General features: G+C 40.2%; 1 protein-coding gene across 1 annotated transcript in view; it reads right to left on the reverse strand.

Annotated features, from left to right (window-relative positions):
• The window catches only part of insra (insulin receptor a), a 55,453-nt gene continuing 32,263 nt past the window's right edge, over positions 1–23,190 (reverse strand). Inside the window, exons 4-21 of the mRNA XM_040142956.1 lie at positions 22,190–22,329; positions 21,395–21,539; positions 20,815–21,029; positions 19,075–19,201; positions 17,640–17,893; positions 12,913–13,080; positions 11,468–11,666; positions 10,261–10,547; positions 9,584–9,723; positions 8,773–8,932; positions 7,212–7,311; positions 7,038–7,105; positions 4,757–4,986; positions 4,298–4,408; positions 3,348–3,507; positions 2,154–2,283; positions 1,421–1,555; positions 1–1,039 (exon numbers count right to left, since the gene is read on the reverse strand). Of these exons, the coding sequence (XP_039998890.1) occupies positions 682–1,039; positions 1,421–1,555; positions 2,154–2,283; positions 3,348–3,507; positions 4,298–4,408; positions 4,757–4,986; positions 7,038–7,105; positions 7,212–7,311; positions 8,773–8,932; positions 9,584–9,723; positions 10,261–10,547; positions 11,468–11,666; positions 12,913–13,080; positions 17,640–17,893; positions 19,075–19,201; positions 20,815–21,029; positions 21,395–21,539; positions 22,190–22,329 (3,127 nt within the window). The 3' untranslated portion in view covers positions 1–681. The remainder of the gene's footprint in view (positions 1,040–1,420; positions 1,556–2,153; positions 2,284–3,347; positions 3,508–4,297; positions 4,409–4,756; positions 4,987–7,037; positions 7,106–7,211; positions 7,312–8,772; positions 8,933–9,583; positions 9,724–10,260; positions 10,548–11,467; positions 11,667–12,912; positions 13,081–17,639; positions 17,894–19,074; positions 19,202–20,814; positions 21,030–21,394; positions 21,540–22,189; positions 22,330–23,190) is intronic.

The following is a 23,190-nucleotide window of genomic DNA, read 5'->3' on the forward strand; positions in this document are numbered from 1 at the left end:
ACCTGACAAAAGTCCTGTGTTAATCCTGTGAGCCATTTTGGAATACTGCAGAGTGTGAGGAGGTAAGCCACTTCAACAAGCTTCTCCAGTGGATAAGAGTTTGTTCGAGGTTGGACCGTCTTCGACCATCCAACACAGAGTTCCCAAAATCTTTCATTTTCAGTTCGTCATCCGCTTGTGTACAAAGATTCAGACACAGTCCCATGACAACTGATGGAGGCCACAGACAAAATAGAAGGGCACTTTTTCCAAAACTTAGCAACCCAGGGATGAACCCTTTTGTTGAAATAGGGGGGAGGGACACAGTCTGGATTTAGGGAGGGACAGTGGGTTTAGCAGCCTTCTTGTTTGTCAAGAGTTTGTTTCACAGTTGAATCCATTATCCACCCAGTCTAGCACAAACTTGGCAATATATATACAGTATATAAACTACAATCATTAACAAGAGAGACGCAGGAGATTCATCCTTAAATACAAAAAAGTGTCTTCTGGCGTCCGTGAAGGGACTTACTGTAGTGTGTGTTTGTGGCATCTGAGGAGAAAAATAAGGTCCTGAGATTTGCACTGAGGGGCTTCTGAAGAGAGTGTGATAAAAGTGTGATCTATATAAAATGACAACAAAGACAAAAATATATTCAAATCTATAGTATCAATGTGTTTGCGTGGGATGTGTGCAGTATGTTAGGAGGGGCTGGACCGCGGTAGGGCCAGTATTCGTCCATTGGTCTTTCCCCCGTTCATGTGTGTGAATGGGATGTGGTGCTCCTCGTAACTGCCCCTCAGGCCCATGGAGGAGGCCTCGTCCCTGTCCAAACACTGCTCCCTCTGCGAGTAGGACGACGGGTCCAGCGGGATGCTCTCCATGTTTTCCATGTCCAGGTCAAAATCTTCGCTCTCAGGCGGCTTGTTCTCCTCACTGTAGAAGAAGGAGACCTCCTGGAAGGAAGGATGCAGGTCCTCGCGCAGCATCTCGATGATCTCCTGGAAGGTGGGACGCATCTTGGGGTTGTACTGCCAACACATCTGCATCAGATTGTGTCTGGGTGAAGATACAGGGAGAGTGAGATCACAGTTCAGTGATACTGATGTCTTAATTTTAGTTTGTTCACCATACTTATATCATATATATTATACATATTTCTATCATAATGTAACATAGTTGTCTGTCCAATGTTTGATATTTTTGCTTAAAAAAATTACCTAAATTATTAATTGACCATCAAAATCACTGCAGGTTAATTTTCTGTCGATTGACAGGCTAACTATTGCAACTCTAGTGCAGCTCATAAGACCCGCTGAGGCAAAACTGTGACTTTGGGCTATTTAAATAAACTGACTTGACTCAGAAATAATTTAGATATTACAATACAACTCTTGTTTCCCCAGAACACATCTAATGGAGCCCTGCTCTTGTACTCACAATCTGTCAGCGCAGTTGTCCGGTCGGTCCAGGTAGCCCCCGTCCATGACAAACTTGAGGACCTGCTCGTTGGACAAGCCCTGGTACGGCTGCTCGGCCAGCGTGCTGATCTCCCACAGCACAACCCCAAACGACCTGGCAAACAGGCGGAGGAAAGACAACAACGGTGACACAGGGAGAATGAGGACAGGCCAATTAGACACCTGACAGAGTAAATGTGTCTGTAAACAATCGACGCAGTCAACAGGTAGAGCAAGGGCAGAGGTGGCGGCTGCAATGCTGGTAAACAATGTCAGATGAAAAACAGGTTAGCGGCACACAAGTGTTCTGGTCTCGCATTTTAATATTTGTAATGTGTTTATTCTGGTCTGGACTCAGGAGGAAATTAATTGCCTTTGGAGGATTAGTTTGTTGTGTTGATCAACATATCAGAAAAAAACACCATAAAATACATCAAAGTAAAATAATATGAATTATATGTAAAGTATGAAGAATGGTACTGTATTAAAAAGGAAACTGCACTTGTTGAGCTGTTTATAGATCCTGAAACTTGATGTCGAATGAATCATTATGTTTTATTAGTCTGCTCCACAAAACCTGAACTTCAGGGCTGCTCCACACTCATTCTCTTACTTTTGAGATGTTACTTGACACCTTCTATCAATCATAACTATATGTGCTAGGTACAGCACCTACACCTACACATAAACCTAATGTCAGAGGTGTCACTGACCAGCAGTCTGAATGAGCAGTGAAGACTCCGTCCTTCAGAGACTCAGGTGCCATCCACCTGACGGGCAGAAGGCCCTTCCCTCCTTTCCGGTAGTAGTCGGTCTCGTAGATGTCTCTCGTCATACCAAAGTCTGGGAAGAAAAGATGAAATTTATAAATGAAGTTAAGTCAAATCTATGCTGATTTGTTGTCTTTGAATGCATCTTATTGAAAACCCTCTTCCTTGTGTCATCTTTGTGACCAAGCGAAGCACTACCACAACAAAGTGTTTAATGTCTAAGATTTTGAATAAAAACATCTTATTTGACTTGAATGCTGTTGTTGAGGTGAGCCAGTTAGGTTCTCCTGTCTGCTCTGTCGACAGGCAGACGGGGGCCTGGGGTTGAACCACTGACCCTGTGATTAGCAGACAACCTGCTCTTCCTGCTGAGCCACAGTCGACCCTCATGTATGGATTATAGAGGCTATAAATATAATAATAAACTAACACAGTCCGAACTAAACTTCTTCAGCTTTATGTAGCCTGTTGATTGCTTAGCATTGCTTAGCGTCTTCATTTATTAATGTAAGAATCCAGGGTAACACTTGCCAATCATTTCTTAGAGATGTCCAGGAAGGAACTATGTAATTTAATATTGTTGCAGAGAAAAGAGAGAAAAGATCTGAGACAATTATTTAAGTTTGGTGACTCGTGTTGAGTTTATAATCAGTTGTTGATTTACTGTGGAATTTCCTTCCTTCCATTAAAAGCCGATTTAAATAGAGCAGTTCCTTCAAGGAAATTCCTATCTCCCCTATAATTAGTACCATACTGCATTTACTTAAACCAGGAAATATCCTAGGAAATTGTTGGAAAAAATTATTAGGAAAATACAGACCCATAAAATAATCCATTATAGCAGTCCAACAAATTTCTCTCTTGGATATTGCTAAGATGACAACCAGTGTCCAGACTACATTAATATTAAATTTGACCTCTATCTTAAAATTGGCTTCTACATTGGTAAATACTTATTTCAAATTCAATCTGCTTTCACTGCTGTCGCTGTGGTTTAAGTAGCAGAGCATATTGTTGTCTGCCACAGTGGGTTTCTTTAATGCCAACATTGGCGGGATCCAAAAATTTGGAGTTCCACACGTAGTGGCTTTAACCAAATCAAATATTGTGTGTCTGTCCTTCTTAATAAAAACCTACCTCCTATTTTGACGGTGAGATCGTGAGCGACCATGCAGTTTCTGGCTGCCAGGTCCCTGTGGACAAACTTCTTGGCGTTAAGGTAAGCCATGCCGTCCGCAATCTCAGCAGCCATTTGGATCATCTCCTTCAGAGTGGGCGGTGGACGCCCGGGGTTGTTCTGGGGGACACAAAAAAGAGATTTTAGATATATGATCAACCCTGCTCCTGTTCCAGCCCGAGTGTTGTTTGTATATTTACACACTCCAGAAGGAGACACTTAAACAGATCATCACCTGGTACATACGAGTCATCTCTACAGATACCGAAAGTAAATTGAATTTCATAGCGTACACGTGTAGGTACAGTAGGTTTCACTTACGCTGATAACACTACACACACAGAAATACACAGCCCCTTATCTAATAAAATCACATTTTGTAGACGTGATGTAGTTCAGAAGCGAAAACATCAGAAAAGTCCCCGTACAATTTTTTGTTTTTAACTGCCAGTTAATTTAAACTTTGATTGGGTTAAATTGTTCTATATTTTTGCATTTGTGTTGAGTCTTCAGCCCAGACAGAAGTTGTTGAGCCACTCTTTTTCATGTAAAGTAAAAAGATTAAGTATATTTATATTGCACATTTATAGATCAGACACCACCGATTGCAAAAGTACATCCTAACTTTGTCAGTACGAGCAGCAGGCGATCTTCGGCAGAGTAACTATATATGTGTAATGTTTTACAACCATTTTTGTTTTACGACCTTGTTTCTGATACAGAGATAAAAAGAAAACCATCAGATATGTGCAAAATCAGATAGGTACAGATATAGATGCAATAATTCTGCATGTGTACTGCTGCAAATTCACCAAATTACAAGTTCAATCCAACCTAAAACAAATATGAACACAACTCAAACACTGCAGATTCACTTTGTGAGAAGGGATGAGTGTTGTAGTCTCATTACCTCAGCGTCAGGTCGCAGAGAGCGCAGGTAGCTCTTCAGGTCTCCGTGGGTCATCAGCTCCATCACCACCAGGGTGGGCTGGCCCTTAGACACGACACCCAGCAGACGCACCTGGGAGACAAGGACGAGGGCTTTTTCATTTCAATACAGTCCGGTTTGATCAAATTATGCAACCATGACAACTGGTCTGGCAACCGCAGGGTTAAGCGACCGCCCATCACACAGTTAAATGCAGGAGAGGTGTGGTGTTTGAGCATGATGGGACATTTACTCCGTACTATTCTAAATCAAGAACTGTGTCTAAGTATTAACAGACAGTTAAAACATACCGATGGGGTCCATTCATTTACACCCTATCTAGCACTTTAACACGCCGTCATTAATCAAAACAAATACCGGAATGCTCTGTGTTCATGTGCAACATGAACTGCCATTGCCAAAGATGTCGTCTCTCCTTACCACATGGTGGCAGCTGAAGGCCTTCATGACCGAGGCCTCGTTCAGGAACTCGATTCTCTCCCTCAGGCTGGCCGACTCGTTCACCGTCTTCACGGCTACGTGCGTGTCCACCTCGCCCTTGATGATGTCCTTGGCGATGCCCTCATAGACCATGCCGAAGGAGCCCTGACCCAGTTCCCTCAAAATGTTGATCTTCTCTCTGGCCACCTCCCACTCGTCCTCCTCGTACACTGCAAACGCATTTACAGCCCATGAAGAAACAAGGTAAAGGCAAGAAATTGGATTATCTGATCAGCAGCCACATTACTCCCCCATTCACTAGCATCTTTTCAAGACTGATGTTATTTCTAGTGCAGTTAATGTTGAATTATATAAAACACCTTGTTAATGGTGATGGTGCTGCAGCCTGAAGAGATTTGGGGTTTTTGGCTTTGGTGCGTTTGAACTGACTGAATGAGAGAGCACAGAGGAGAGCACAGGTTTTTCTTTCTGTGCCGAATGTTTTTTTTTTGTGGAAATCAAGCCAGATTTCATCATGTACACATGTGCAGGTCTTGTGTCAAATAAGGTTTCTTCAACAGAAATCTACCTGTCTGATCAAGTTATCGCTGAATCACTTGACCTGCAAAAGGAAACTGCATTTTTCATTTAAAAAGACAATTTATAAATCTTTGCATTTGAACTCACTTGTATGTAGTAACCATGGCAGTAGAAACTGCAGGCAGTTTAGATCAAGGTATATGGAACTAAAGTGAAAACGGAACTTAACTCACTCTTAACAACTAATTACTTGAAGATGCCATCTGGATAAATTTTAAGACATTTAAAATACAATTTAAAATGATTGCTCTTTAACTAGGCTTTAATTAACAATAGGTGTCTCAAACGGTTTTCCACAAAAAAAGTTAAATTAACTAGTTAACAATTCTTAAATTACATCTTCTCCGTTTCCCTCACTGAAATCCAGAAGCTATAAACAAACAAATATATTTAATTTTAAAAGTTTAACTACAGGACACAAGATGTCTCAGTGATGCTTTATTTTAAAGGTCCATTATTTCCTAATAAATTCTTAAATGGTTCCTGGAAAGAGCCACTGAGTTTGGTGCTAATTTCAGCTAAACTAGAGACAAAGTTCTGAGACCGTCCGTTTAGTTAGTTAAATTAATTGTTTTAGGTTGTTGGTTTTTTTTTAAATTGAATTCAAGATGAATTTCCATGCTTCATTTAAACTCCAGTGAATATGTATTACTCATTCATTTATCGTTGGAAACCTTATTCTTCATTTATGCTGAATTGTATGTTTGTTTGTAGACACATTTCACATTTTGCATGTGTAGCTGACCTGTTTCCTCTGAACAAAAGTCCCAAGGTTGTGCTATCTTAGCATTTAGAATTAGCTGGAGGTTAACCAACTGATCATTCTCTATTACCTGTCATTGGTACAAAATTATATGGTTCTTTCCAGGAAAGAAACTAAAGTATTGCAGGTGTCTCCCACTTCACTGAAAGGTTCGCTCTCAGTGTTTGTGCGCTGGAGGTTTGAAGTTTCCAGATTACGCCTCCGTGAATTGTATACCAGTCCACGGTTGGCTGCAGACTACTTGTTCCAAAATCACGCTGGTAGGTACATGGGTTAAACTCAGATTTAAGGAAAGCACAGAGAAACTTTCCCCTTTCAGCACATGAAAGTGAAAACAGCCTTCCAGTGTCAAACTCTGCCCATACATCATTCTGCACTGTGAAGCTCAAACGTCCAAGTGATTTAATAATAAGCAAAACACATATTTGAGTGGAGGGAGCCTTTAGAGTGAAGCTAGATTTCTACTTGAACACATGGTGCAGGGTTACCCGCTGAGCCATGACCAGGTCGTATCATGCTTTATTATATTGCCCACATTAACTGTTTATATTCTTAAATTTACTATGTGATATTGATCGACGGAGGAAAGGTTTGCCTAGTGTCCTTACTGAATTGGAGACTACTGGTGTGGAATGCCATGTTAAGGATTTTTCATCCACTGTGACAGAAAGCGGTGATTGTCATGTGCAGAAGCTTTTACAATGGAGATAGCTTTGGTGGTTACTGGAAAAGGGAGCAGGTGACTGGGTCTTTCTTAAACACAAGCAGCCAAAGTTGACGAAGTGTTGTTAAATTTTTGAGCAAGATGCCATAAACCCTAAAATCCAAACTATAAATCCAGTTTAAGGTTAAAAAAAAAACAAAAACAACAACACTGCTTCTATATTATTGATCAAAATACTTAAAACCTTTGCTCACCGTCATTAGCACTGAGATACTCTGGGTTTGAAGAGGCGTAGATGGGACCACTTGGCCCTTGAGTTTGACTAAAATGAACAAAGAAAAAAAAAAAGAGAAAAGCATTTAATAAATCATTGACACAATATGAAATAATAAAGAAATGGCCTTTAACAGGATGCGATAATTGCATACTTCTTCTTGAACATGACGAATCCTGCCACGGACACAAACAGCAGCAGGACGAAGCAGATGACCGGCCCAATGACGATCTTTACAATGTAGAGAGGATCGCCTGTTCAACACATCCGCCCAGACAATGAGCCACATTTCAGGTGAGGAACAAAAACAAGCTTTTATGAAACATGAACATAATCTGCTTCTAATAGAATTGATAGCATGCTTTGATTGTGTGATAATGGTTAAAAAGACTGAGTCATTCAAGACATCCGCATGTTTTTCATGCTAATGTTCTGCTTTTACATTTCCATTCATTTCTTGGTTGGATTGAAAGATTTTTGACAGCAGCTAATCACTATATAGATTAGAAGACATCAAGTATATTGTTGTTTCTTGTTCCTCTTAGTTGATAGTATAATATGGTGCATCAATTTTAGAAGAACTAAAACGTTGAGAGATATGGGTTATTCTACGCATTCCAATCTATATCAAAAATGTGTTTGTCCTCTGTTTTTTATGTGACAGAAAAATGGGATTATAAATGGCTTCAAAAAAGTGATTTATGACAAGAATTTGGAATCATGGAAAATCACACTCCAAAAAGGAGGAGTTCAAATACCATGTCAGGGCTAAATGCCTAGAAAAATGGGCAGGAAATAATCTGGCAAAAGCCAAAAATTTAAGAAGTTATTGTTTCTTTAAGAAATACTATAAATGTGAAAAATATGTTGAGTGTAATTTGCCTAAAAGTTAGAGATCAGCATGGATAAGATGCGGTACGCTGCAAGATACAGAGGTGTGGTTGAAGATGAAAGAACCAGTGAAAATTGTGAACTGAACAAGGTGGAAAACAAAATTATTTTTACTCTCTACTGTCCTCCATTTCGTGATTTGCGACAACGGTTTAAAAAAGTTCACGTTCCAGATTTAAATTTGATTAAAACTGCAGATGAATTTTCATAATGTTTTTGGCATTCTCTGAACATATTTCTAAAGCATTGAATAGAAGGAGAAAAACTTATGATAGATAAAATTATAATTTACTTTATATGGATTAAGGGACTGTTTATTCTAAAGTGAATCAGACATACAATGTTTTCTAATTGACTTAAATGGATTTTGGTTATGTTCATTTCGATTTGTACATCATGTTTATACTTGTGAGGCTGTGTGTATATATGTATTTCATTTCCTTTGTTCGATATCCCCTGGGACCTTATATGTCGGTGATTCATACTTGTATAAGGTCAACATTCAGTATTCTGCTGTGAGCTGCTGGTGGATTTACATAACAGAATGTTTGATTTGTTGTTTATTAATGTGTCTCACTAATTCCACGAGGAATGGGTCATGTAAAATGGCCAGACACAAAAATAAAACTATTGATTGATTCATTCATTCATTGAGTGGCAGATTTACAGCATCATAAAGTGTGGAGTCATATTCAACATTAGTGACACTGTTCAAGAACTTTCCGCAATTCATGAACATTTTTCAGAATATTAAAATGATCAAATTAAGTCTCTACTAAACTAAGTCTTGGCTTGGTTTGCCTTCTTGGCAGATGGAGACTTACTTGCGTCCTGGACGTAAAAGTATGTCGGCTCGGTCCAGGATCCGTTCCCAGCCAGCGATGTGGCCCGGATCCTCACCGTGTAGTTCCCAGGATGCATCACTTTCAGCTTGCAGCCGCGGCTCACTTTGTACATGTTCCTCGACACGCAGTAGTGCAACTCCTGCAGAGGGGCAACACAGAGGCTCAGGGCAGTGGCCACAACATCGCATGACAAACAGCTGCTTCACAATTTTCCAGTTTTTAATATCATCTTTAAAATAACATTTTGACTCATTTTATAAGATACTGCTTCTTCTCCCATGTTAAAACGATTTCATGGTTTTTATGTTTCCACTGTGGAAACATCTGAGTTTTTTTTTTTTAATATTGTTTTCCACAGAAAATAACTGTCCTCAGCATCAGACAGTTGTTTTGTAGACCTGTCTCCATAGCAACTAAAACATGGTGCAACGCCAAAATTTCTTCTCCATTTAGATTATCAAATAAATGACATTAGTAAGACCAAAAGGCCAAATTTCAAAATACAAGTCAAGTAATAAGTATTGCCTCTTTTATTTCCCTGTGCTGCATGGCTAGTTTCAACATGAATAATTTGATTCTCGGTTAAACTGTCTTTCATTACTGGCCCAAGCTATTGTGGTTAATGAGGAAGGGAAATATGAAAAGTGCTTTCTGAAGTAAGTGCTGCGATGCAGCGATGAACTTTCAACGAACCCATGTACTGGTTGACCTTATTACTCTCATATCTATGTAAACTAGAGCAATAAAGGCACGACAGATGTGTGCGCGCGTGTGTGGTGTGTTTCTTTACCTCGGTGTCTCCCAGTCTCTTGTAGTTGACCTCGTACAGGATGATCATACCATTAGGGGCTACGGGCTCCTGCCACGTGATGTGCACTGTATTTTCCGTCACCTCGTAACTGATTGGACCCACGATGTCATCAGCTTTGTCTGCGGGGAACAGAGTCGCACCGTTTCATGAATCATATTTCTCCTAAAACTCGGGTTTTTATTCAGAATAAATAGAAGATGAGCAGCAGGGGTGTCCGGTTGGCCTGACGGCTATGACATTATGTCATGCGGCTGCAACGGGGACCTTTGTTGTAAGTCATACCTTCTGTCTCTACAGAGGAGGGAGAGGGGGGAAAAAAAAAAAACCCCAGAGAGGGAAACAAGATGAGCTGCATAGTTAGCACGACCAGCAAGAGAGGTCCCCTGAAATCGTATAATTTCCTCCATAATTATATGTAATTCTTGTTGAAACGGGGTGTTGGACTGGGTTTTTAAGACATCAACAGTTAGGATGACAGGCAAACAATTATAAGTGTAAACCATTGGATCGGTTATGGCAAGAGAGGCTGATCAGACAGTCCCAGGCTGAAGCAGGCAGGACCCTCTTAATAACAGGATTCTTGTATACAGTATACCTAAATCATCCAGCTCCTTAGTAACATTAACAGAATAATCAAGCTACCACTGTCTCTTTACCTTCGGGCATTGTGCGGGCGCTGACATACGCTGCCATGCTGCAGCGGGCCGGGTCGGTCGGGTGGTTGCAGGCATGGATCTCGATCTGGTAGCTGGTGAAGTGCCGCAGGTTGGAGATGACAGTGGACTCTTTGGCGTGGACGGTGACCACTGTCTTGGTGCTTTCGAAGGTGTCCTCGTCCTCGTCGTCAGGGATCTGTGTCCCCTCTGGCGGGCTTGGGGCGGTGGTGTGGAAGGGGTGCGTGCGGTTGGCAACGCCCATCACAGAGCGTCGCTGTCGTGAGCGTCTAGACAAGGCAAGGCAAGTTTGAGGTGCTTTACATAATGAAAAACAGCATAAGACACCGCCCCCTGCACACGCAGACTCACACTCCATCAGACTAGGGGAGGCCCGCATTTGATCCAATTTCTGTATTTTAATGAAAAACCGACTGTCTGGCATTTATAATCACTTCACACTGTGATGGGCCAATTGCGTGGCAGCAAGAAAAGGACCCGGAGTTTGAAATTCTCTTTTTGTTACTCAACTATCTCTGTCACTTTTAGTCTGAGCAGCTGAGTGCAACAGTGTAAGTCTCCCACCAGGAGAGACTGCCATAAAATGTGCGCTGTTATCACTGTTTTTAAACGATATTGCATCTCCCCTCCCTCCATGAAGGCAGACTTTTCGCTCTGCCTTCCAGTGAGGTCGTTTGGATGATTTCCGATGTGGTTGGAAACATGGACTGTGAACCACTTCTCGTCTGAATTTTGTCTATTGCAAAACAGGACAGCGCTACGATGTATTTACAAATATTATCTTTGTGTTTTTCTGTCCGTCCAGGCACCTGAGAGGTGGATGAGTCTGAAAGAACGTTTTAGCTGAATCCCCAGCACTCCAGGACACATAAATAAGCATAATATGACAGAATTAAGCAACACTATTTGAATTAGTCCTAATGACAGTACTTTGTGGAATCCAAATACCAAACACAAGATGATGCAATGAGTACTTTAATTTGTTGTGTGGGAAGTTGAACTGAAAGCAAAATTGAACTGGACTCAGTCTGACAACATGAGGACAAAAAAAAAAAGAAAATCTAAAAGCCTTTCTGCCACTCAACCCTTAAAAAAAATTATCTTGAGGACAATGTTCATGAATGACATCATAAACACTAGTTTTCTTAACATTAAATCCTTCAAAAGATTCTGTTGTCAGTTGTCTTACTTGATCTCGAAGACTTCATTGTGTAGGTAATTCTCAAAGGTTTTGCGGTACTCTGAATCCTCTTTCTCTTTCTTGAGCTCCTTGTCGGTTTTGGGGCAGGCGCAGCATCGTGTACCCTGGCCCTGCTCCTCTGTCTGGTTCCACTTCTGCTCCTCGTCACTGTCCACCTGAGTTGGCACCCGTGATGGCAACTTCATCCCTGGCGAAATGGAGTCAGACATGCCAACATGAGAGAAAATGAAAACAATCAATCAGAGGGAATGGGATGACAGCTAAATAACACAGATAAATAACCCGGTCTTATGCAGAAATTTCCAGATACACACTCTCCTACACACACGCCTCGGGGGCATGTCTGTCATTCTCATCCCCAGGTCCTCACCCTCTCTAGTGCAGATAAATTACTAGTGACATGACCTCCCCGCAGACTCCCATCTCTCTGGATGTGTGGGAGTTAAGGGAGTTTAAAAGAGGACAGTTCGGGCTCAGCTGTGTGCTAACATGGAAGGGCAATGATGGCAGGGCAAATAAACGCAGTTCAGGTTGTGACACGAATAATTCAACTAAGATAAGTGTCTGAACTTTGCCTGAACCCGAGCCAGAGTGAGGGGAAGATCCTGAGGGTCTTAGTACTAGGTTTCGCGCAGTTTAAGCTACATGATGCTGCCCAAACACAAGATTCCTGCACCTTTACTGCACCTGATTTTCTTGCTTAGTCGGTACAGAGTAGTAATATCCCTGTTAGGAACAATGGTTCAATTCACGTAAAGGTCACTATGCTTTAAATGCTCTCAAAGATAAAACCGCTCCACAAATTTTTTTTATTTCTTTTTTTATTGTTGCACTTTTTTGTCTAATCTCTCATTCTGCAGAGGTACCATGAACACTATGCCTTAGACATTTTGATGCCTTCATTTGGAAATGTTTAACTCCAGTTTTGGTAATTATAATATTTCATTTAATTACATGCCAGTATGTGGGTTGAGAAAATTCTGCCAGGACTTCTACAGCTAATGAAACCGTTCTTGAAAATGTAAAAAATGTATTGTCATCAATTTAACAGCCTGGCTTCTCTTCCTGGTTCTAGAAAAAGCTAACCTCTAAGAGTTGGGTCAGACTTAATTTTTTTTTTTTGTGGTAAAAAAGTTTTAAAGTTTGTTGTGGTGGATGTGGTTAAGATTGTGTGCTTTTCGTTGTGTCGATTTATATATAATGTGGGTCAATATATATTTGGAAAATCAAAATAAAATCTTGATATGAATTACGCGTCAAGGAGAATCATATAACTAAGTCAAAAGCTTTTGAGTGAGAAGAGCTCTTCAACTGATGGAAGGATAGTAAAAGACATTCTTTCTTTCTCTTGTTCTCAGACACAGTCAGACACACAAAACCACTAAAACAGAGGCAGACACAAGAGCACGAAAACCACAAACAATGTGGCTCACCCTTTTGACAGTAGTCAAACTTGTAGAGCTCGCTGGCTTCAGGCTGGCGTTGGCAGAAGACCAGATAGTGAGTGATGTTACCGTTGGGGTCATTGGGAGGTTTCCACTTGAGGATGATCTGGGAGGAAGAGTTGGACGAGGAAATGGGGTCCAGCGGGACCGAGGGTTCTGGGGAGACATCGCAGAAATACAGAGGAAGTAGTTCAGTAACTTACTGCTAGGCAGAGGGAGGAGTAACATCATGTACCTGAAAGATGAATGGAAGAAAATAAAACTCATCAACAGCTATACTTCCTAAAGCAACCGTATGTTTATTCCTCGAACCAAAAATAACTTTATTTGCCCCCAAAACATAATTGGCTGTGAATCAATGAAACAAAAACAACTTTAAAAACTACGTTAACACTATTTAAAAGTAAGTTAAATAATAAATAAAAATATAAAATCTTGAAATATTAAGAATTTAGGTCTTTGGTGGGTATATGTGCTCCTGTTATGTAAACCCCATACAGAATCAAAAAAGACATGAATTAAATGTCAGCGGAGATACTTAAGCGACCTACAATAACACAAAACTGTCCAGATAATACCGTCAGTATATAAAACCATGATCTTATTGTACAGCAATGCAGTTCAGAATATTACAAGTAATTATCCTGATCTTGATACTAAAGATTAATGAATGAATCTATGGTTTTTAAACAATGGCCCGTTTCTCTCATGTAACAGGGATTCTCATTATGATTTTACCAAAACTGCTACTACTCTTAAAGACATCCTGTAAAAATGTAGTAAATGCTGAAAAGATCCCATTTGATCTAAAAGGGAATTATCGAATTGAGTAAATCTAAAATAAAGTATTAATAAAGAAAGTATTATTTTAAAACAGTGTAAATAGTTTTTCATTAGATTAACAGTTGACTTGGACATAATATCTTAAGAAAGATTTTTTTTCCCACTCTAAAAGTTCTGATACATTGGTGTCACAAAAGGCAGATGTCTACAAACTAATCATTGGGATTTATAAGAAGTAGCAAAGGTGCAATGCTGTTTCAATCTAATTTGCATTTCATGTCCCACTTACTGGTAGGGTGTTGCTCTGTGACCAGCAGCTGCCTGCTCTGGGTATTCCCCCCTCTGTTTTTCTGTTTGGTAATTATACTACATGATGTTTGTGTTCCCCTCGTAATAGATCAATAATATAAAACGTAATATAAACACTGTCAGTACTACCGGTTTACAGTCAGCCTATAGTCAGTAAAGACCAAATAGACAACATTTTTTTTTTGGTAGTATTCCTGCACTAAGGGCATTACAGGAAAGAGCCTTGCCTTATACATAAATTGTAATTTCTACATTTTTTGGAAGGTACTTTCAAAAACTAAAGATACTTCTTTCCCTCTGTGCCACAGCTGGTTTATAGTTGTATTTCAGTTTAGTTTAATCGTGGTTTTCAGTGTGGCTTTGTCGGTTTTCGTTTAGTTTTTTTTTTTGTGTGTGTGCGTTTAGCTGTGGTTTACATTTTTAGTTTCAGTTCTAGTTTCCAGGAGTTTTGGCAGAAGTGGTAATCTGTATATTTCCACATTTTGCTCAGAACATGAAAGTCAAATTATTTATGTTAATTTTTTTGACATGCCTCCGTTTTAAGTTTTGCATTCTCGTAGAAAATTGTGACTTTCTACAGTTATCTTGTCTGTTTTTACTACTTATTTTAGATCGATCAATTAAGAAAAATGCTTTACTGTATTCGTAGAAACTTTAGTTTTAGTTGAGATTTGTGCTTTCAAAAATCAGTTGCAACTTCCTGACGAAGTTAATGTAACATCTAGTTTTGGTTCTAGTTTACTGTATTAAACTTGACAAATAACCAACTTTAGATGATATCCTACATGGTGCATGAAAAAATTTCACTATTACTTTACGTAAGACGCAACACGACTGGAAAGATTTCTTATATTTTCAAGTTGCAAAACAAAGAGCGATGGGACGTATATTTTTCTGTTCTTAATTTGATCCTACATAGGGAACACATTTTAACAGCACTAATGCAAGAGACATAATAAACATCAGTTCAGAGTCAGTGTGTGATTTGCAAAAGCAGGATGGGGACTGACACCAGCCACAAGTGCTTATTGTCGTAATCATATGATACATCTCAATGTGGTTTTTGATCCCTGATTTGCATCAACTGTGGGTAGCAGATAACAAAGTAGAAAAAGAGGTTAACAGCTACATGTGGCTTGAAAACTGACAGGCATCACCTTATATCTGACTGCTGATGAGATGTCTTTTGAGTCGACATATGAATCAGATTTTCGAGTGGGAGGCAAAATAAAAGACACTTCGCGTCTTAAAAATGTCCTGGTCTGAAGTGAAGTGGAGTGACATTTCTGAGAAGACAGAGTTAAAATTATCAATGAAAAAATGTTGACATTTGTAGATTATGGATCACGTGTGCGAGTGGGAAAGAACAGATGTGAGAACGGAGGGATGCGTGGGGATGTCAGATTGAACCCTAAGGAGACACAGAGACTTGAGCTTCGCTGTCACAGTGGGATTATGCTGTCCCTGTTCCATGACGGTTCAACACACTGGTCCGACCGCATTGTCGGACTGAGTTTCACCAGCAACAGACTATTTGTAATGACAGCTTTGCCCCCTTTGACGAGGTATGCTGGTTAGACCTGGACCGGGCACCTGGAGGCGTGTAGAAAACAACCCTCCCTTGGATGACTAAATGATGCGTCTGAGCTGGATGCCTGTTTCATGTGAGTGAGCGTTGTCATGTTTGATGTTGTTTATCAGGAAAGAAATGCACATTGTGTAAAAGGAAGCCAGTTAGACAGGCCATCAGGACTACAATGAACCCAAACTGCACACGACACACTCTGTGGGTGGCAGAGTGCAATTAGGTTCTGGGGAAGAGATTTATGTTTGCTTCGTGACCAACTGATGCAGACACCTTGCACGAGGTAGCGCCCTGTAGGTCGATGGCACCCCAGGCAAATCGTGCCATCTGTCTTCCTATTCCCTGTTCTTGTGCCAAGTATATCTTGGCAGCAGACAGACTGACACACACCGCACTGAATCCACCAGTCAGTGATAGTAACACCGCGGGAATCGTGGATTCAAGCATGAGCCTAAAAATAACTGAACTCTAGTACAATCTGAGGAGAATTCCTTACAGGAGCGACCGAGAATGCACATACAGATCTTTTCCACGACGGGAACTTACCATAATCATGACCGGCACTTTTACAAGGTTTCTGCAGGGTTCACTGCAGGACTTTTAAGACCTTTGTAACGCCACATATAGCGCAATATCTGTTTCACGATCATACCATCCAAAGAAAGAAAGCCAGTAGGGAAAACTGGAAGGGCCTGGAATTATTTATTGTTATGTCACCTTTATTTATTTACTATATTAAATTAATTAACGTGACCTGGACCCGGACACGCAGCAGAAAATGAATGGATGGGTTAACCAATTAAAAATGATTTATATGATTTTTGTAGATGAAATTTAAGACTTTTTAATACCTTCTAAGGCCTTTTTTTTTTTTTTTTTTTTTGAGGAAACCAAATTAAGTGCTTTTTAAGTCTTTCGGTTTCATGTTCTGACATGCATTTCTACTTTGTTTTACAGACCAGAACACTTTTGAAATACGTCAGCGGAAAGGCGCCATTGCTTCAGGAGAAACGTCATCACGTTCACATGCTGTTTGGTAACAAAGTGCTGTTATGGGACCTGCAACAATGGAAAACGTTTTTTTTCTTTCACGTTTATGCAGTGTCTTTTAAACATTAGTATCATTAAAGTGACGGAACGTTACATTTTGCATGATATCCAAGTCTGCACAATGTGTTGAGATTTAGGAAGTGTGTGTGTGTGTTGACTCCACTGTGAGTCTCCCCCTCTACCCTTCTCTTTGTAGTTACGTAGAGACATTTACGTGCATCTTCGCAGAAGCATATTTCCAGCATTTAGTGGAGGAAAAAAAAAAAACACTAATGGAAAAGTTACTTGACTTTGAATCTACCTGTGTAACCCAAACAATACAGGAAAATGTCAGATATTCTGAATCAGAATATCGTTGCAGGGTTGTGGGAACTCATGCTCACCAGACTCGAGCTAGTGTTGCTCACTTCAGTGCCAACAAGGGTATTAGGTCCTCTAGATCTTCTTTTTTTTTAGGTAAAAACTACAAAGTAAAAAAAAAAAAATAACTACCACAGTTTTAGAAAGTTAAATCCTGGCTTATGGGAAACGTAAGATCAACATCTTTGTTAATTTATATTTTACTTTTTGGTTGATTTTGTTGTTGATGATCCATACTGGGTTTTTTTTTGGTAACGATTTGATGGTACCTGGACTTTCTGTTTTTTACATCATGGACCACAATGGAAATTGACTTAATTGTGCTATCCTTAAAATTTTGTATAATTTTGTGTCAAATAAACTAAACTACACTGTATATTGAAACACATTTATTAATTGTGGTGTTTGCTATGTTGCAAACAAGCTGCATCTCATCCTCGAGTGCCTGAAACTTGGATTTAGTACCACCTCCTGAAAAGTGCCGAAATTTAGGTTAAGGAACTTGGCCTCAAAGCAGGAGGGGAGAAAATGTGTATTAATATTTGAGATTTGAACTACAACAAGGTTTTTTTGTTTTTTTTTTATAACTGAAGAACCAGGGAACAACACAAATCTGAATTAGTCTTACTGGTGGCGTTGGTGCGAACATAGATGATCTCGCTCTTGGCTCCGTGGACCTGGTGCTCATCGGAGGCTGAGAGCTGGGTTTTCACCATTATGGCGTACTGTGTCCAGGGCTTCAGCGGCAGGATGAGATGACCCGGTTCAAACTGCTCTTTGTCCCCCTCTGTGGCTCGACGTGGAGGGTCCACATCAGCGATCACCCAGCTATTGGAGCCGCAGGCATCCTGCCCATCAAACTCGGTTACGTTCTGAAAAGGTCTACATGGGGAAAAACAATAACATTATCCAATTGAAAAGTTTGTTATATGTAGGCCTAAATTGTATTTCACTTGAGAAAGGATACTGCGTTTCAGTTTAATGTTTTCCAGCAATTTATCCTTGTATTTATCGGACCATTCGATGAAGGAAAAGACCTGTGTAAACATCACTAAGGCCAGAGAGACCCTCAAAATGATGCTGGTTCAAAGGGAGGATATTCCAGGATATTTTCTGATGATTTTAGCACTTTGTGGGGCTGTCGCTTTCGCAAAGAAGTCAGGTTTGAACAAATGAGAACTAACAAATTATTTGTTCAGATTAATTCAATGCAACCCACATAACCTAATTGTAAAATACACCGCAGAATTGAAGAGGTTTGTGGTGATGTTACTGCAGGCAGCTGTGTTTGAGAAAGACAGGAAACAGCCTGATCTTTATGCATGATTTTTCCATCTGTGGTGTTGAATCCAAATCAGCACGATTCCCCAGTTTCCTACTTTTTCTCTCTGTTTTGGTGAGAAAGATTGCCTGGTTCAATAGAGGACTTGCAATAGATCAGAGAGACAGGGGATTTTATGAACCCTCAAATTTGACACTTTCTAAAACTGTTCATCGTGAGCCTGGCAGTGTTACAGAAGTGCAACGCCAAATCTGTGGCATATTATTTTAACCCTTAGCTTGCAATAAATTAACCAGAATAGCAGCTCATTAGCTAAGAAACTGCTAAAGGGAAAGGAAACACAAACCAGCATTTTGCACTAGTAGGTGAGAAAAAGCAGTGGGAAGTAAATCATAAATATCTACAGCTATTACTTTTCTTATTGAAAAAAGACAAGAGAGGAGAGCCCCGGGGGGAACAGGGCACTTAGCTACCTGGACACAAGCTAAGTTGAACTACCTGAGCAGGTAGAGTGTGTGAAATTCAAGGAATCCTCTGAGGGACCAACAAGGTCACTAAAGGTTGCAACGACCGATGAATCAGCACAAACAACAAATTTGATGTTTGCCTTAAATTCACCTCCAGTTCAGCTGCTATGTTGAACAGATCTAACTGATCAACGTGTTTCTATTCAGCTTTTTCTTGTAAATAAAGTGCTTAAGCAGCTGAAAACAATATTTGTGTGGTAGAGATCCAAGTCGGATTGGGATCGAGGCTGACTGATGACCGAAAATTAACTTACGCTTCTTTGTAAAGCACCATGAACCCCAGCAGGTCTCTGAAGTCTGGAGGCCAGAAGGGTTCCCACTTGACCATTATTTTATCGCTCATGGTTCGGATCTGGGTAAACTTCAACACGTGGTTCTCGCCTGAGAAGAGACATTGATCGATTCAAGCAATAAACAGAAGAAAAAGTTCCAAGTAAAGCAGGTAATCATATAAGTTTTTAAATAGTTGTTACAGGGAGACGTTGGAGAAGAAACATCTGCTTTTGTTGATTTAGTGTGAAAACAACGCTAAGTCCTACAGCAGTCGCCTACATCCACCTACTCAATCACTAAGTAGATTAGGTTTAGATAAGTAACAGTTAGTCACCTTCTTAAGTTAAGAAGAAAAACAGATTCGATGTACTTTGGTCTTCAGCTGACGGGAAAAACTATATTTCCTTTACTCTATGTGCACACGTGAAAATCTGTCTTTGCCTTCAGTATGGTTGGACAGAATTACATAACTGTAGTGCAAAATAACAATTCAAGGGTTAGAGCTGAGCGGTATGGCTGAGTTAAGAATTCATTAGCGCAACAGCATTTAGGATAAAAGTCTTTCTGTATGCCGGGACTGGAAAGGGATCAAAGTCATCAACTTGGAGTCAGTGGACAGCTGGAGAAAGGTCAAGGAGGCCGTGAGATGCAGTTAAGAGCTCAGAAAAAGCTAGTAAGTGGACCTTTGAGTCAAGATTAATCTGTCACGTGCTTTCCCGGGGTCAGGAATGAATTTCCATGCTCAAAACTTACTGTATTCATCTTGGACATTCAACAGGGTAAACTTGACAAAAAAACGTGATGAGGGGATAAGAAGGATTGCACACTATTTACTGATGGTTGACACAACAAATGAGAGGCACCGAGTTAATATTTGTCAAGGTACTTCATGATGGAAAATTAGACTAAACATGCAGCAATGTGAGGCTCCTTGATTTAAAAAAACAAAACAAAAAACAATAACTAAGTGGCTCAATTTACTCAGACGCAAACCGCGTAGCTGCAATGCCCTGACCTAGAATTTGCGCTGGGACCTAGATAGAGGTCCTTATGATCTTCCCCTGTCCAAAACTAATGTGCTAGCAAGATGCACCACCAATTAATGAGCAGCTGCAGTCAAAAAGAGTAGATTCTTAAGTCGAACTTCCATATTCACATGCTCCCTCTGCATTTAAAAAAAAAAAAAACTGATAGCAGCTCCACTCTGATTTAAAAAAAAAAAAAAAAAAAAAAAAGGACCCTACCCTATAAGTCTATAAGTGCTTGTCAGTAAGGAGATAACTGTTTTCTTTATTCTAGGGATGGTGAAGGCTCTCTAAATGTTGGTGTTGTATTAGAAAAATAAACTTTTCGATCTAACAATATTCACATTCTTGCATTTCTACGATTATCATATCCGTATCGCCCGCAATGAGCAGATAATTACAGATTATAGTCATAGGCCCTGAAATTGCATATCGGTGCCCCTCTAACAAAAATAGCACAAATCCTATATCGCCATGTCACCGTGTAGAACAGCTGTGAGTGTGCTTTGCACTGCTGGTTGTTTCTACTAAACTGTGTCAGGAAAAGTTCTGCAGAAAGACATCTGCAAATATAAAATGACCATCATAACAATAACTATGACTATGTTTGCATCTGTACCAGGGCCAACTGTGTGACTCCTGTTGCTATAGTAGCTTCCGCAACAATTAACAAGTCTCCAGAGTTGAGGTTCTTACACGAGGCCTGGTCTCCGTTGGTCTTGGAGGCGATGTCGTTCTTCACCTGCCGCTCTTTGGTTCCCGTGACAGCTTCCATCTTGCGAATCTCAGACATACAGAGTTTGGAGTTGTAGTGGAAAAACATGCGCCCCTGTAGGATGGTGAGCTTGTGTTTGGACCAGTCCCAGAGCTGCCGCAGGTTCTGGTTGTCCAGGGCATAAAACGAGTAATTCCTAGAAAAGAACACGCAAGATTGCGTGAACATATTTTTCATGATACATATAACATTTGGTGGAGGGTTTTTTTGAAAAAGCTTCTTGAGTAACATGAGTATAAAAGTATTTCAGTATGGTTACTCCACAATTTGCATCATATACCTATCCTTTGCCATTTCCACTGTAACTATAGCCCGTTGTGCTACAACTGTCTTTCACATCGTCTGAATGAAGCCTCATATATGATTGTGGAAAGTCTAACCAAAAACAGCTACCACAGTAAGACATTTTGAAAAGGTCAGTCCTTCTGCTTTTAACTCATAATTACAGGAGGAGGCTCTGAAATGGCGAGGATGAGATGGGATCAGAAGACAGAGTCTCACCCGATTTCCTGTTCCTCTCCACGAATAACATGGAGTTTGCGGAAAAACGAGAGGGACACAAGGGCGTAGGAACGTCGCACTGTCAGGTAGCCAGTGATCTCCTCCAGCTGGCCCAAGCTGGCCTCCAGTTCAGCTGCTATGTTGTCTACAGAAAACCGAAAGACACAAGCCTGTAATGTGACTTCTGAAACTCCAGCATGCTTGATAGCAAAGCTCCCAGACAGCTACAGTCTGTGTTTTCAACTTTGGGTATATCTAGTTTCTTTTAAATCACAGTCTGCTTTTATATGCAACAGCTAAATAATATGATTAACCTATTTAGCCGGTCTCACACAAAATAATTGTTTTTGGTAAATCTATTTACATTGTCATGGCCGGATTCAAAATCCACAAACACAGAAGTCGTATTAAGGTACATGTTCAATGTGTTAAAATGAAAATAAAAATAAATATGGGACCATCCTGTCAATCAATCAATCAATATTTGATTGCATTGTCTCTGTGTTTTCTTCTTGTTTGTTTTATCTATATTCATTTTTTTGTTATTCAAATAGTTCAAATTTATAGTATGTCACAATAGCCCCCTTGGGAATTACCATCTTGTTTTCTAGGGGGCCTCACAGCCTTATAAGGCCTGTTTATCACAGCCGTATAAAACTTTATTTCATTTCATTCTATTTCCTTGTTGTTCTTTGGTAGACTTACTCACGTGGTTGTGTATAACGTGAAGCTCTCTTTGCTGCTATCTGTTCTAAACTGAAATTTGATTCAACCAAACAAATCACAGATACTCACTTCCTCCACGCAGGTTGATGACCAGGCTCCCATTGAGAACAGTGCAGCCTCTCAAAGCCTGGGCAGCAGTGACAGAGTCCACCGTTTTCAGGCCCATACACACCTTAGGACAGAGCCCTGCACAGGGAGTGCAGTTGAGGCTATAGAACAAAAGGAAAAAACAAACAAAAAAAAAAACACTGATTAGAAAAACTGTTAAAGAAAATGTGTCTAAATGATAACAATGTGTGTCGGTGTCAAAAATTACTTCTTGGAGATCTCTCGTGAAATGCATTACTCTCATTTTCAACCTCTTTCAGATTCTCTTCATCACAGAAATACTAGAACCTTAAGCCTGCAATACCTGTCAACTTGGCCACCTCAGGGCAGCGGAAACATGCTATGAAAAATGACATACATGTTATCAAATTTGAAATTGATATCGTGACCAGTGGTCTATTTACACACCCAGCAAACAGAGAATCATATTTGTGTCCACCTGATGAATTTGGGTTCCATGTTTGCCCTCTTCTAGTTCTGTTTTCAGTCTCCACCAGCTCCCGAGGGAAATATCTGGCTCTTTAGTAGCTAAATGCTCACTATGTTCACCCGCTAGTACCTAACTCTTCCGCTCTTTGGTGCTGGGAAGCTAGAGTACTGTGGGGTTTCACAGCTTTACACTGAAAGCAGCTGCCTGTGGCCAAAAGCAGCGGTGAGAGAGGTGAGACTGAACCCGAAACAGTAAAGTTGTCAGCCATAAAAGCAAAGCACCGAGCTGAAAGATGCTAAAAAGCTCTGCAGAGCTTAAGGGGAACTGCGGAGTCGGATGATTTATAAGAATTATAACTAAGAAGACGAATTATAACTAAGAGCGAAGCCTTTCACAAACAAGTAGTCATGTGATCTGTTGTTACATGAAAATATTAATTATGGCTGCTTTAAATAAGCTCTTAGCTGCACTGCATGCATAATATAAACACTGACAATTACATTTCGCTCGCTATCGTGAGTGCCAGCTTGAA

The sequence above is a fragment of the Xiphias gladius genome, chromosome 14 (genome assembly GCF_016859285.1).
Source record: "Xiphias gladius isolate SHS-SW01 ecotype Sanya breed wild chromosome 14, ASM1685928v1, whole genome shotgun sequence".
In the NCBI taxonomy this organism is placed as follows: domain Eukaryota; kingdom Metazoa; phylum Chordata; class Actinopteri; order Istiophoriformes; family Xiphiidae; genus Xiphias; species Xiphias gladius.